Raw genomic sequence first — 14,932 nt, 5'->3', positions numbered from 1 at the left:
CGATTGGCGACTAACTTTGAATGGGTGATCATCGCAGATTAGTGATTCGACACGCATCTATCTAACTATTAAACACCTTTCATAAATTTGGCCCTCCATGTTGACGCTCGATGACCTCCACGTTTCTTTTTTGCTCGACTTTCAACATTAATTTCACTGAAAGGGGCAGCGAGGGTATTGGTCTTCCTTTTTTTACCTCCGTCACCGAAGGTGGAAGGAGGTTATGTTTTCACCCCTGTCTGTGTGCAAGATATCTCAAAAGGTTGTGGACGGATTCGGATGAAACTTGGTGCACAGGTTGGGTGTGTGACAAGGCCGAAATGATTCGATTTTGATGAAGATCCGAACCACAATCTGGATACGAGAATTATTTATTTTTTAAAGTGATTCCTCATCATTGAGAGAGAGGGCCAAAAACGATATATAGGATGTATCAAAAATGTATTGGGCCCAATATGTTCAACTGGATCAGGCATTGCGTGGTATAAGTATCCGTTCTACCGAGTGCCCTTCAAGGTTTCACATGTATTGGTGCAAAATCCGAATTGGATGCCATGTAAAAGTGTGCTCCTCTTGATAAGGTGTGGTTTAAGTTGAGTTTGTGTTAGGAGTAGGAAGACGGTGCACTATTGTGTTGTGGTTCTGGCAGGAGAGGCATAAGAGAACAGGTAAAATGTCTTCGCTTTCTGTGGCACATTGTTTACTTTGCAGTGATTAAGCATTAATACCACCTCATTTGGCCCCTGGTTCATAGTCATTTCAATGTAAGTAGACACAAACACACGCCCATCATTTATTCAATATAGTATGGTATCCTGCCATGCTTGCCAAGCGTGCTGCTTGTGGAATACAAGGCCACATACACACCTGGCTTTATGAATACCTCCACTGTTGCAATTAATGCGTTATCAGTGGAACCTTTTTCAATGCTTTGCCAGTGGAGCCAAGATGCCTCAAAGCAGTTATCTTGTGACTAATGGTTTTCCTTAATCAATATAAACAACCCTCTGATACTTTGGAAAAGCCTCTTCCTTTTCTCAGATGACTCCATAATGAGTCTTACTGTACCCAATCCCATTGAGAAGCAGACCAACAGTGTCACTCTCTTCTGATCTGGAATTGATTAGATCTGACAAATGGAGTAACCCTCTCTGCATACAGCAACAACCCTCCCCCCCTCCCCATTAACTACCCCTTCCCACACCGTTCTTATCCCCATATTATCTTTCCCTCCTTCGTGGCTTACCGAGCCTGTGACCTTGCCACCTATTCTCACCAGACCCTCTGACTTGGGTAGCCAGCCACTCACCGTGATATTCCAATGCCCCATGCTTCTACCATCCAATCTCTTCCTTCTGTTCTTCACCGTCACTATGCATAATCTTGTTGTCGCATGCACCCACCTTGTTCGGACAAGTTACTTCCCTAACTCGTGGCCTTTTTCTTGATCTCAACCATCTTCAGGCCGGCTCTGGCTATAACCCTTCTGACTCTGACCCTTCTGAGTCCAGCTCTGCACTTCCCCGACTCTTAACTTCTCTGCCGTCTCCTCTGCTTCCGCTTTCACTCTTTACTCCCACGAGTAGCCATCATGGTTGTTTAAAGACTGTTGCTGCTAACACCAAACGTAATTATGACATTTGTGCCATAGACTTGTATTTTTTGCACTTTGTACAATGCACCGTTCATTCTGAGAACTGGTAAATGTAACTCCATTAGCCTTCAAATGTGGATGTGGATGTGTGGTGTTCTCACAGCTTCAATTTACTCTTTTATGCCCCACTAATGTTGAGGTGTATTGTTCCATGGTGTGTCAGTTGTCTTTATTTGATGTCAGAGCTTGCATCCATTTCCACAACCACTGCAACTGAGATTGGAAAGCTGCTGCCGAACCTTGCTTCTGCAGCAATGAAGCATCACTACACCCAGCATGTAAACTTCATTGAAAATGTGTGCAGGCAGGTGTGTTTCAAGTTATTCCTTCAGTACTTGTGATTTCAGCATTGGTATATTGATAATTTTATAATATTTAAAGATTGACTAACTCTTAAGACACTAAATCGACGAGAAATCTGGTCATTCTCATCGTAGTGTAGAATGGCAAATGTTTCGGGATTAGGTTGACCATCTTCTCAAACAGCTGGTACATTTATTTAACAAAATAAAATTAATGAATGAAATTTAGAGGAGTAATGTTTGGCCTTTTTTGATTTGGATGTTTACTGAAAGTCAGACGACAGCTCTTTGGGGACGTCTTGATGCACAAAGTCCACACATGCAATCAGATTGTTGGATTTTAATTGGTGCAATTACGTGCGCCTCAAATTTAATGATGCCCATATACTATCGTCTCGGATATGGACGGTGTCATTCAGGATCCCCACGAACAAAGAAATGAGTGCATGATATTTGGTTAATGTATTAATATTATGATGGAGGTTGATACTTTGAGTCCTGGTAGGTCTCTGATCCACCTCATGAAACCCACCCACGTGTGGAGACAGCAGCCAACTAATTTGCACGTACAGTTTTAAAAGCCTGGATCTTAGTTTTGACTGGATTGAAAGCCTGGATCTTAGTTTTGACCCAGGAAACGCGTAATCCCAGCGGCTCCGGCTCCTCATTCAGCACCTTGAGGGCCCCCAAAAGGATATCTAAAGTCTCCGCAAGGATGACTAAGATCTGCGAAATCAAAGTCAGAGATCTTGACATTCCCAAATGATGCACCGCAGCTTGATCTCTCTGACATCCTCCCTGGAATCCAGTCCATACAAGTGCTGAAAAGTGTTGGGGCCAGTACACACCCCTGACGAACTCCAGTAACAACTGGAAATAAATTAGAGATGGTACCACCATATCTCACAGCACTCTCATTACCAGAGTAGAGTTCAGACATCAGATCGATCAGTTTTGGTGACACCTCACGAAGACCAAGAATCCTCTAGGGGGCATCCCGATTCACCGAATAAAACGCTTTACAGAGATCAACAAAGGCTGCAAGCAGCCCCTGCCGAAACTCTCGTCTGCGTTCGGTGAGGCCCCGAAGAGCAAGGATACGGTCAATCGTTGACCTCTTTGGTGTAAAGCCTGAGTGCTCTGGACGCTGGTGCTCAAGCAGATGGTGGAAAACCCAATCAAGAATTATCCGAGCAAAGACCTTGCCCGGCACTGAGAGCAGCGTCACCCCTCGGTAGTTGTTGCAGTCTTGGCGATCACCCTTCCCTTTCCAGAGAGGAACAACAAGGCTCCTCTTCCAATCAGTTGGGATGATGCCTGTGTTCCAAGCAGAGCACAGAACTGCATGTAACAACACGAGTGCAGCATTTCCACCAGCTTTGAGAAGTTCAGCATGGATGCCACAGATCTCTGGAGCTTTACCCCATTTCAAGCGGTTCACCGCAGCCTGTGTTTCCACAAGCGAAGGTGGACCACAGTTGATTGGAGGGTCAGCAACAGGGATTGTAACACCCCTGATGTCCAACTCGACAGCTGGGGGATCAGCCTGGTACAACTGCTCAAAGTAACCGACCCAACAGGCCTTCACTTCGGACTCCTCTGTCAAGAATCTACCACCCTCTGCTCTAACTGCAGTACACCAAGGGATGGGCTTGGATGAACGCAATGTAGGAATTCCCCTGTAACCCCTTGACCACAGGTGATGCTCTACCCCCTCACAGATTCCTCGCACATAGGCCTCCTTGTCCACCCCGTCCACACATGCATACTACTGTACGTATACACACACACACACACACACACACACACACACACACACACACACACACACACACACACACACACACACACACACACACACGGCGAGGGGGAAGCAGCATGCCTTTCCGCCTCCCACTCCATTGAGGAATGATGGAAGCAAAAACCGTGATGAGGGCAACAGCTTTGGCGGGAAAGAGGACCACTCACGTGGCACCCGGTTTCACACCGTTCAACATGTGGCCTCTGCCTGCAGCTGCGGTGGCTTCGATGAGACCTATGGTTTTGCACATGGCACCTGGTGTTGCACTGATCAACCGACATGCATTTGGGACATGGCCTGGCCATGCAGCTTGGAGGGCATCGACTCCATTCCATTGAGGGTGGAAGTGAGCTTTGGTGGAGTCGAAGACAGCGCTGAATATAGCAGTTTCGATGAGGCTGAGGTGTTTGGGATGCAGCTTAGCCATGTAGCTTAGTGTGCTTTGTCAACTCTTCAGCTTGATGTGCTCTGTCCCCCCACCCCTGAGGATGACTCCCTTGTGGCAACTCCCTCCCACCGTGGACGGATGGGACTGAGCTTCAGTGGGATCGCCTGTGGAGATGACGACCGGTGGCAGCATCTTGCTGTGTCCGAGCGAGCAGAGATGTGCCTGGGTGGGATCGGGCGAACTGCCGGAGGTGCAGGGGGGAAACATAGCACAGATAAGAAGACAACTTGGATCATGAGTCATGGTTGCTCAAAAGCACCCATCTTCACCCTTGCTTGGGTGAAGATGGGTGCTTCGAGACCAGAGAAGGCTTGGTTCAGTCTAGTATTGCGAGTGGAGATGACGATCAGTGGCGGCAACACACACACACACACACACACACACACACACACACACACACACACACACACACACACACACACACACACACACACACACACACACACACACACACACACGAATTGTGATCATACATACTGTTATGGGTCTTCCCTCTTTTTAACGATAAAGATTGGGACTGGGGTCGAGAGGGGGGAAACCTGGCAGAAAAAGTGTTGATGAAGTGGAGAGATACAAATTAGTAGCACAACGAAGAGACCTAAACCACCAAGCAATCTGGTAAATCACTGAATTAAACCAATAAACACATGCAGAAATGCTAAACAATACAGGTGGTACACTTCCATAAACCAGAATGTGCTGTGGGGAAGAAACTTTGTGTAATCTGATATACAAACCCTCCAACGGGTGTTATGGGTCACAGAAACGGTCTTGATCTCAAAATCAACAAATCACGTTCCGACAGAACGACGTCATTCATTGCCTTTGGCCAGCGGTAGGAGTCTTGCCCGTATAAAGGATGGGAATACGTCTGAATTGAGTTCAAATGCCACAAGGGTATGGGAAGTTGCTGAGGTACTTGGCTGAATAGTCTTCGAGAATCAGGCAGGGCCAAAGGCAGGAATAGTGATGAAGGATCCAAGGAGAAATCGACTCCCGACTCTTCAGACGAACTGCACTAACAAGCTGAAAGCAAGGCGAGACATGCAAGTTGCCACAAAGGCAGAGAAGTGCTCTTTACACATGAACCACACAAAGGTGCCAATATCAGGTGAAAAATCATTGCCAGTGAAACTCCCTTTTCAGCACGACGCTAGGCACAGAAGATCTCCTTGGAGTGGAGTGGAGCGCTTCTGAGAGAAACCAAAAAGAAATGGCGATCGTTCGCACCAAAAACGCCAAGCGGGCGGATCTCAATTGCATGCACGTTCTCCTCGACCAAACGTGAAACATTGAAGAAGAATTCTCAGAAAGGAAGAATAGTAATTCCTATCTTGCTGATGATTCAAGCGGTCTTCTGCAGCTATTATAAATCGCCCACGAGGAATGAATAAACGTCGCAGCCTTCCATTCCGATCGGCGAAAAGCCACCTTTTTCTTCTTTCCCGCCCCTTTCTCACAAACAAATCCCTGGTTCTCCTTTTAACTTGATCTCTATATTTTCATTCCAAACAGCATCGTTCCAATCACAAATTAATACTACACCATTAATGTAATGAAATACAATTTAAACAAACACTTGTGCGGTCAACAAATAAAAATGAAATGCTGTTCTAACTAGATAATCAATTCAGATCTGATGGCAAGCAAGGGTGGATATGTAACGATACATATACACAGTTGTGATTGTACATGCACGTGAATCGTGATGACATGGCGCTTTCATAAAGTGTTCACACCCTTCAACCTTTTGTGATATTTTGTTGTGATACAGCCTGAATTTAAAATGGATTACATTCAAATTTATTTTCGTCACCGTTCTACATAACATGAAGTACCCGATAATGATACTAGAGAGTTGGTGTCAAAGCCACCCAATGCTCGCCTGTTTATACATTTATCGTTTTTAAAAGACTCGTCTAATAATATTTTTTTTATAAAGCATTGCAGTGAAGTCTGATCCAAATAATTTTAAAGCAATATATGTATTTGTATATTGTAATCAGTAAACTAGTACACATATTAAATGAATGGCAAGCGTCTAGTATAAACAGGTGAGCATTGGGTGGCTTTGACACTATCTTAGGTTGAAATAAAAAAAATTTTTTTAATCATTTGTTAATTTCAACTTCACTACACCAATAGTATACCCCAAAGGAACCTCCATGCCAAATATCAGCATCCTAGTACACATATTAAATGAATGGCAAGCTTCTAAAAAATAACTTGCACCAAAAACTTTAACGTTGATGTGCTACAAAAAAGTTAAGTTCAAAACATTTGAAATTATTTTTTAATTTCAACTTCACCACATCAATAATATACCCCAAAGGAACCTCCATGCCAAATATCAGCATCCTAGTACACATATTAAATGAATGGCAAGCTTCTAAATAACTTGCACCAAAAACGTTAACATTTTCACGCTCACGCTCACGCTGGGGGTATCGCTATAGCTCTCTGTTCTTCGAACAGGCGAGCTAAAAATGAAAACATGGTTTTAGAAAATTTACAAATTAATTAAAAATGAAAATCTGAAATGTCTTGCGTCAATAAGTATTCAACCCCTTTGCTATGACACTCCAAATGGAACTCAGGTGCATCCAATTTCCTTTGGTCATCCTTGAGATGTCTCTACAACTTGATTATAGTCCACCTGTGGCCAATTAAATTGATTTGACATGATTTAGAAAGAAACACACCTTTCTATATAAGGTCCCACAGTTGACGGTGCATGTCAGAGCAGAAACTCCACCATGAATTCCAAGGAATTGTGTGTAGAACTCCAAGATAGAACTGTGAGGAGGCATAGATCTTGGGAAGGATATAAAACAATTCCCAGTGTTGGAAGTTCCCAAGAGCACAGTGAACTCCATCATAAGGAAATGGAACTACCTAGACTTGACTGCGAGCTGGCCGTCTGGCCGTCTGGCCAAACTGAGCAACTGGGCAAGTAAAACCTTAGTCATTGAGATGACCAAGAACCTAATTCCTTGGCTGAGATTGGAGAACCTGCTAGAAAGACAACACTCTCTGCAGCACTTCTCATATCTCGGCTTTATGGGAGAGTGGCCATACGGAAGCCACTCTTGAGAAAAAGGCATGTGACAGCATACCTGGAGTTTGCAAAAAGGCACGTGAAAGACTCTGACAGTATGAGACAAAAAGATTGTGTGGTTCATAATCGTTGTAACACTTACGACTTTGATGGGGGTGAGAACAGCTTGGTGAGCACATGGTGAACTCACTGTGTGTTGTACACATCCATTAAAATGGGTGCAGAAGGAAAGTCAAGTTTGATATCAGCATGGGAGGCCAAAACCCCCCCAACTATCCCAAGGAACCACCTCGGACCTGCCTATGAATGTGCATTTTATTTTCCAGCAATGCCATTGTGCAGTGTCCAGTAACTCGCTCGTCTGTCTGGATTATTTCCTTCACTCTTGGTGCATTTGTTGGGGGGGGGGGGAGCAGGGATCATGAGGTCACTGCTCTTCTTGGTGAAGCTATCCCTAAGCTTTTCTGTGATGTCAATGTTGATGACTGAATTACTTAACGATGGCTGTCACCCAAATACCAGACATTGCTTTCACTCCTGCAAGCATCCTTTTGTAATCATACGACTGCATTGTCATTCTTTGCTTGCATTTGTCAGCACAAAAAGAATTGCTTAAAGCCTTTGGTACTTAAGTCATACTTAAAGCAAGTTGCAGCACAGCTTTGATCACAAAGATGGTTCTTTTTTTTTCTTTTAACTTAATATGCACATTAAAAGGTAACCACTTCCTTGGTCACTGCTACCTTTGGGTGAAGGACGAATGCAACCAATGTTTGTTGGTAGAGTAGAAGTACTGCACGAGTGTTTCGAAGAAATGAAATAGTCGAGCCATGATTATCTTGTCCAGGGCATTTCAAAAGTCTTGGTATTATTTGAATTGTGTCGATATTGCAATGAAATTTATAGATTGTAATTATTATTTATTTTTCAGATTATGTTCTAAGAAGTTGGGAAATTGTCTCCACCAAGTTTCGTTAATCCAGTGTAAATATGTCCTTCACAGCACGACAAATTAAATTGTAGAATGGTTCCTTGAGACGAAGCCTGTGATCAAGACTCAGCAGCTTTATCGCAAATGATTCAAAGTGGGAGACCCACCCAGTAAGTAATGTATTCTTCACAATGTCAAGAAGTTCCAAAAAGAAGGAACATCACAATCTCAAGAAATCAGGAAGAAAGACGTTGAGGCGGTGAGACAATGTCACTCAAAGTTCAAAGAGATCTTCTCAACGGCACACACAAGACCTTGCTTGGTCTTTTCGGATCCTGAAGCAGGACATGAAACTTTATCCATAAGTTGCAGATCAAACACTCTCTCACAGACACTGACAAGGCAGAGAAGCTCAGCGACAGGGTAATCTCCATCAAGACAGAGGACATCCTGTCTCCCCATTCGCCAGACCTCAACCCGTTTGACCTTGGCTGTAAACGTGGTCTTTATTCACAAAGACAAGCCTATCATCCAGCAGCTCCAGAGCTATTGAGGAGTGTGTAAGATCTATCTCACCTCTCACATGCAAGAGGGTGACGCCGAACTTCCCTGTCAGAGTGAAACGCTTGCCTGTCACAGCGTGGAGGTCACACCGAGCAGGTCATTCACACCATTCCATCGTTGTAAATTCATGCCATTATCAAAGTGCCAACAGATCTCCCAAGTCTCTACTTTGATGGCGATTGTGAATTTGGAATCTTGTATACCTTTTTCAAAAAAGCATTGAAATAGTATCAAGACTTTTGAAACACCCTGCATTATAACAAGGGGTGATTTCAACTTTTTTAGGATGTCATCGTTTTAACTGCTTTGACGTGCCTTTTCTCCAGCTGCCAGTTCTTGCCCAGTGTATAGGGAAACGTGCGTTCAAGATTCATTTGGAAAACTTTCTCGACAGCATCTTCTATGGCCTGGTAAGATGATTTTTGTTGGCGCATCGATAAGATATTTATATGGTGGATATGTGAAGGAAACGCGCATAATAAAACTTTTACGTGGGCATCATTGTATCGGATAGAGAAAAGGACATGGATTGGTTTGTAATGCATCCGGCTGTGTGAGAGCCATTAATAGCTGTTTGCTTGTGGTGCAGGACTGTGAGAATCAGCTTACAGCATGCGCAGCCACCGAATGTCTACAAGGACTGGCTCAGATTCTAGGCCCAGCCATTCTGCGTGGTCGTGTGGAATTGTACAATTCAAGGTGAGGCCATATTCACCTGCGTGTGAAAACATTTGATTTCTGAAACGAAATGCTACGTAGTTGAGGAATTTTTTTTGTTATTGTGTGTAATGATAGAAAGTTATCAGTGTAAAGGGGAATGTAGTAAAAAAGAAAAAGTTTGAGGGATGACTTTGCTGCTATTGCCCAATTAGAGGAAGGGAAAGGAATAGATTCCTCGTTTATTTTTTTTTTAAAGTGTTGGAGATCAGCCAATCAAACCACGTTTTATTGGCACCAACGTGTATTCATAATGGTGAACACCAGCACATTCATTTAGTTATGCAGACGAGTAACTTCAAGCTGAACTTTCACGTGCCTTCAGAATCTCTGCTTACCCAAACGCCCATCACAAATCACCATTCTGGTTTTGTTACCCCACACTCGCAAAGCGCAGAGCGGGGCAGAAGTCAGTCTATGATCGAGGATATACTTTGGACTTGAATTTGGCAAATTGTATGGCATCTCGAGCCGAGCACGGTGAAACGATGGACAACTCGTCGCAATGTAAGCGTACGCAGGCCTATGTGTACACGGTGGCAGGGAACATTTTTCTATTGCATGAAAACAAAGCTTCCCTGCATACTTCCTTTTTATTCTTCTTTACTGCAAGGGTGGGCTTGGAACTGTTGCACTTGCGTTTTCCTTGCACCTTGATTGCTTATACACATTTGAAACTTTTTAATAGCTGAGGCAAACGTTAAGCACCACATTCACCAATCACGAGACAAAGCCTACTTTGTGGGTTTCAGCACACCTTCCCGTAGTACACTGTAAATGCACAACCTCCACCCTTTTTAATCAGTTGGAAGCACAAAAATCCTCCGTCCCCTTACCCGACAACCGAATGTACAACACCGCGATGTGACAAACAACGAAGCACTCATGGCGAATGTTTAATGGAACGCATCCAAACCCGATGAGAAACAGTATTTGCAATCCGTCTTTCAACCAATTAAATGGAACGGTTTCTTAAATAACTTCATTAAATCCACCAGCAAGCTTCATCTTTTAATGAAGTTAATCTTTCGACTCTGAAAAATAAAAACCTGTTTTTGGACCTTTAAGCACGCCTCCACAGTTGTTGCATCGTCGAGCACGCACTCAGTCATAGCCCCGTAAGAAATAACCCGCCGGTGTGTTCCGTCCAGTCTGAATGCTTGCTTCCGATTTCTCTTTCACAGGTACTTGAAGAAATTGGACATCCTGCTTCCTCCAACAGTGCAAGTGCTATAGTCATCTTCCCTACAGCGTTCCAGGCGTTTCCGACACATCGAGTGTGTCACGGACGTCATGGTCGTAAGCGACGGGTTAACTGACAATCAATGCAGGGCAGGTGGAATGTACGTGCACGGATGGTGTTTAGACGAGTTGACTGTAATATGATGGATAACTGACAAGTTCACAGTAACAGGACATTTGATGAAAAATGCAGGCCAGGTAAGTCCAAGGAAATATCGCCATCAATTAAGAAAAGTTAACTTTTTCGATGCAATATTGTCCCTAATTGGCAATCCTAATGTTGTGCTCGTCTGATTAAATGCATTAAAAATCCCCCCCCCCCTGAAAAACGTTCCATTCGATCGAAAATGATTCACTGTTTCTGTTTAAGTACATTTGAAAACTGCTCCTGACATGCTCTGCCTCCACTGACCAAGCCACAAGACAAATGCGATGAATTTCCACCATCATGTAAAACAGGCAAAGCATTTATGGTCATAGAGTTTATTTTGCAATGTTTTAGGTTTGGTTAATATATCATGTTTGTGTCAAACATTAAGTGTTCTTTTACCTGTTCTGCAAATGCACTACCCTCCTATAAATATTTGTGCAAAAAAGCTTCACCACAATTTAGTTTTACAGCAGATCTTATGGGTCTGACTCCACCTGCTGTCACCAAGCAAACAAATTGCTTCTACAGTTTGTACTGCATAGCAACAATGTAGCATCAAAATAAAAATTACATCCACAGTCATGCAAAACTGTACATTCTTACAAACCAAATTTAAAACCGATTGGAAAATGGTGACGTGAGCAGCAAACCAACGCTGCACCACCGTGACGCACGGGATGACGGACGCTTAGCGCTCGCACCGACATACCGAACCAAAGTCAAGCGGGCCACCGGTAGGCGTAAACACGTGATGCTCTGTCCATGATGCGCCAATCACCGTTGAAGAAGTTTAATGGTGCGGTTTGATGGTTGGGGAGAGGGGTGGTGGGTGCGGGATGGGGGGGGATAGTAAGCTTTGATATTATACAGAAACCTCAATTATAACATTTGTTAATGTTTTGTATATATATATATATATTTATATATATATATATTTTTATAGATTAAACTTGCCCCCGTTTCAGAGCTAAGATCAAGATAATTACTTGCCACAAGGTAAAACCCAGCACCTATCACATTCCACATCTTCCACCATTTTTTTTTTCTTTTTGGGGAATAACCTTTTTACTTTGCAACGCCGAGTTCCACCTCCTTTAAAACAGATTGCGGTTTACATCGTGAACAGAAATTGCAGAGAAAAACTGATTATACGGGATAGTCATGCTTAATACATTTCACCCAGTAATGTACCTTGGATGTCTATGCCCAATAAAGAATTTCTTTCTAACAATATACAGTGAACCTGAGATCCAACCCAGGAACATTTACAATTGTCTATACCCATCCTCTTATTGTTCATCTTCTTTCTTTGTTTTTTTTTTTGTTTTTTTTTTGCCACACATGCACTTGCACACTAAAACCGACTCCCAAAGCCCTGTCCCACATGTGGCAAAGGAAAATCAACCCAAAGGGATTACACGATCAACAATGGTTGCAATGGGTTCTGGTACAAGGTGGTTAAAGAGCATTGGAACGGTGTCCCTCTCGGAATACAAGAACACTGAAAAATCTTTGACTTTTACATACTAATGATTATAAAAATGTACTTTATATATTTGAAGATATGCAGTTCAAGTCAGTTTAAATCAGGAAACATTCATATAATGTGCCAAGCGTTCATGACAACCTCCACCTCAACAACTAATGCCACCTGCGCAAAACGACAACAAAAAAAAAAGCTCCCGTAAAAAAAAAACCAAAAGAACAATAACAAAAAAAACCATACTCCAGCACCCGCGATGGAAGCTATGCTACGTCACCTAACCACAAAGTGTTGAACCGCACTGAAAACGAGCAAAGACATCGCTACTTCCAATAGAGGACAACTGTGGCGCAACGTTAGCTTTGGACTCGCTGGTTACACACCAGAGGGTTTGGGAAGAGAGGAAAAATAAAATAATAATGGTGCAACAAACATCAATGGAATTGCTCACAATACGGGTGCCTGCAAGACGACGACCCTTGTTAAAGAATCCAAATCGTGTTTACAATCTGTTTGTGAATCAATTTCAACTAGAAATATAAGGACAAAAAAAACAACAAAGGGCTATTTGTTCAGACTGACACGACAGATGTGTTCCCATGGATAGGACAAACGAGCGGCACACAGTGAAAAGCCTGCAGGCCAATGCTGTGGTCATTACGCTAACTGAGACCTTCTGAGAGAAGGACCAGCTGGGGCTGGGAATGGAAGAGTAAAGGAAGGATGTATTTCCATGCTCCTTCATCTAATCACCAATGTAAGTGATGAGGGTGGAAAAGAGAAAAGGGGAGGGAATGCCTCATAGGTCCCAAGAATTGTCTCGTGCACCATCCAGTGAGCGACCACCCTGATGCCTGGGGGGTGATAGGGGGCTTGGGGGGCTGCTCATGTTGGAGCTGTTCGAGGCTGTGGAATGCCGTGGGGAATCAGAGTCCTGCAGGTAGGGGAACAGGAGAGTGGACGGGTGAGGGCAAGAAACAAGGAAAGGGGCAGTCAGGTATGTTACGTACATAGCATACGAGTGTGGTCCAGGTGAGACGTCAATGCCCGATACCCATAACCACAACTCAATAAACCATTGAGTGACCGACTCCGGTTGCGCAAGAGAAAGAGTAACGTATGGGACACAGACAAGACAAAACGACAATGAATAGCGAAAAATAGATTTTATTAAGAGCAGGAAGAATAAATAGTACAGCAATTAGTGACAGCACACAAACATGCAGCAACATATATGACAGAGGGACAAAGGCTGTCATCGCTAGTTTGGTTCAGGTATAACAGCATAAAGCACACAAAACATTCATGGTGTCAGGTATATCACATGGTCAACTCGAGTGCAGTTCCTTTGCGGCAGCAAGTGAGGCAACCCCAGCAAGGCTTGTTTGCTGGGTAAGGTGGTGAGGTAATGGGGGAAAGGTTGCTCACCTCTCTCTCACTGTATGAATCGCCACGTGCACCATGTTGTTCACTTGATAGTTCATGTCCACCAGAAGAAAGTGAACCATCGGACGGCGAGGCGACTGGCCACTTCTTGCTTGAACCACTGGCTGTAGCACCTCCATCTCGCCTGCCTGCACTTCCATTCGGTGCCATTGAGCCTGGGGGGGGGGGTAAGCCACAAGGCACGTGCCATCTTGCTTCTTGACTGATATCAGCTGGGAAGAAAAGACTACAGACGGTGAACAATGGATAAAATTGACAGAATGCTCATCGAGGTATGCTTACCACTGAGGATAAGCTGATGTTTTGGGTGTTATCCCTTTGTCGGAAAGAAACAGCATTAAGATTACTCCGCTTATACAACTGTTGCTCCGACGAAGGGTTAACGCCCGAAACGTCAGCTTCTCCTTACTTCCCATGGCGGCTAGCATATCCCGATCCACGTTCTGTCGATTCCATCCATCGTTCAACCTATTGACCGACGCAGATCAACACGAGCCTTTTATGAGCAAGATTCGGTCTTCATTTCTACCGACAGCGAGACAACATGACGACAGAGGTTTGTGTGTCACGAGACGTGCAAACCTACCAGGACTAGTAGAAAGGCCGCTGTCAGTACGGCTTGGTTGTCGGGTCATGGTAGTTGTACTGGTGGAACCAGAAATGACGGAGCGATTTCGTTCTGAAGCCTCCTCAGGAATGGGTGCTGCTCGCTTTAAACAAGGAAACAAAGAAGCAATGCATGTCAAAACACTGTGTGTTGTCTATGTAGTTTACACAAGATGGGGGAAGAGAGAGATGACATGGGAAAACAGGAGGGGAAGGGGCTAGGTAAGTGAAGGGAAGAGGTATTGGGGGAGGGGGGCTTGTGTGTCCGACATATTGGAGGAGAGAAAGGGGGTGGGGCGTTAAAGTGTACAACTTTGTGTGCACATAAATGTGTGTGAGGGAAGTTCAAGGTTCATGTGGACTTTTTATTGTACAGTGCCCTGCCAGAATAATGCTCCTGTTATAAACAAACTATTTTAACAATCTATGATACAAACACGTTAAAATGGACAACTTACCATATTATTCGGCATAAAAGTCAATACTTCTCCCTTCTCCCTCCTCGATTTATACTCAGATTCGACTCGGC

The 14,932-nt window shown here is 43.9% G+C and overlaps 2 protein-coding genes across 6 annotated transcripts in view; one reads left to right on the top strand and one right to left on the bottom strand.

Moving 5' to 3' along the window:
• The window catches only part of LOC147023050 (uncharacterized), a 102,765-nt gene extending 90,014 nt beyond the window's left edge, over positions 1 to 12,751 (top strand). For both annotated transcript variants that reach the window (XM_085888054.1, XM_085888053.1), the window contains exons 14-17: positions 1,818 to 1,962; positions 9,085 to 9,168; positions 9,348 to 9,457; positions 10,660 to 12,751. In XM_085888054.1, the coding sequence (XP_085744180.1) occupies positions 1,818 to 1,962; positions 9,085 to 9,168; positions 9,348 to 9,457; positions 10,660 to 10,711 (391 nt within the window). In that variant the 3' untranslated portion in view covers positions 10,712 to 12,751. The remainder of the gene's footprint in view (positions 1 to 1,817; positions 1,963 to 9,084; positions 9,169 to 9,347; positions 9,458 to 10,659) is intronic.
• LOC147023049 (serine/threonine-protein kinase MRCK alpha-like) overlaps positions 12,170 to 14,932 on the bottom strand; it is a 328,524-nt gene continuing 325,761 nt past the window's right edge. For all 4 annotated transcript variants that reach the window (XM_085888048.1, XM_085888050.1, XM_085888051.1 and 1 more), the window contains 3 exons: positions 14,384 to 14,507; positions 13,780 to 13,952; positions 12,170 to 13,285 (listed from right to left, as the gene is read on the bottom strand). In XM_085888048.1, the coding sequence (XP_085744174.1) occupies positions 13,151 to 13,285; positions 13,780 to 13,952; positions 14,384 to 14,507 (432 nt within the window). In that variant the 3' untranslated portion in view covers positions 12,170 to 13,150. The remainder of the gene's footprint in view (positions 13,286 to 13,779; positions 13,953 to 14,383; positions 14,508 to 14,932) is intronic.

The sequence above is a fragment of the Eptatretus burgeri genome, chromosome 7 (genome assembly GCF_056783735.1).
Source record: "Eptatretus burgeri isolate ZD-2024b chromosome 7, Ebu_testis_v1, whole genome shotgun sequence".
Classification (NCBI taxonomy): Eukaryota; Metazoa; Chordata; class Myxini; order Myxiniformes; family Myxinidae; genus Eptatretus; species Eptatretus burgeri.
The sequence above is the reverse complement of the archived record's forward strand: the minus strand, read 5'-3'. Positions and strand labels throughout refer to the sequence as shown.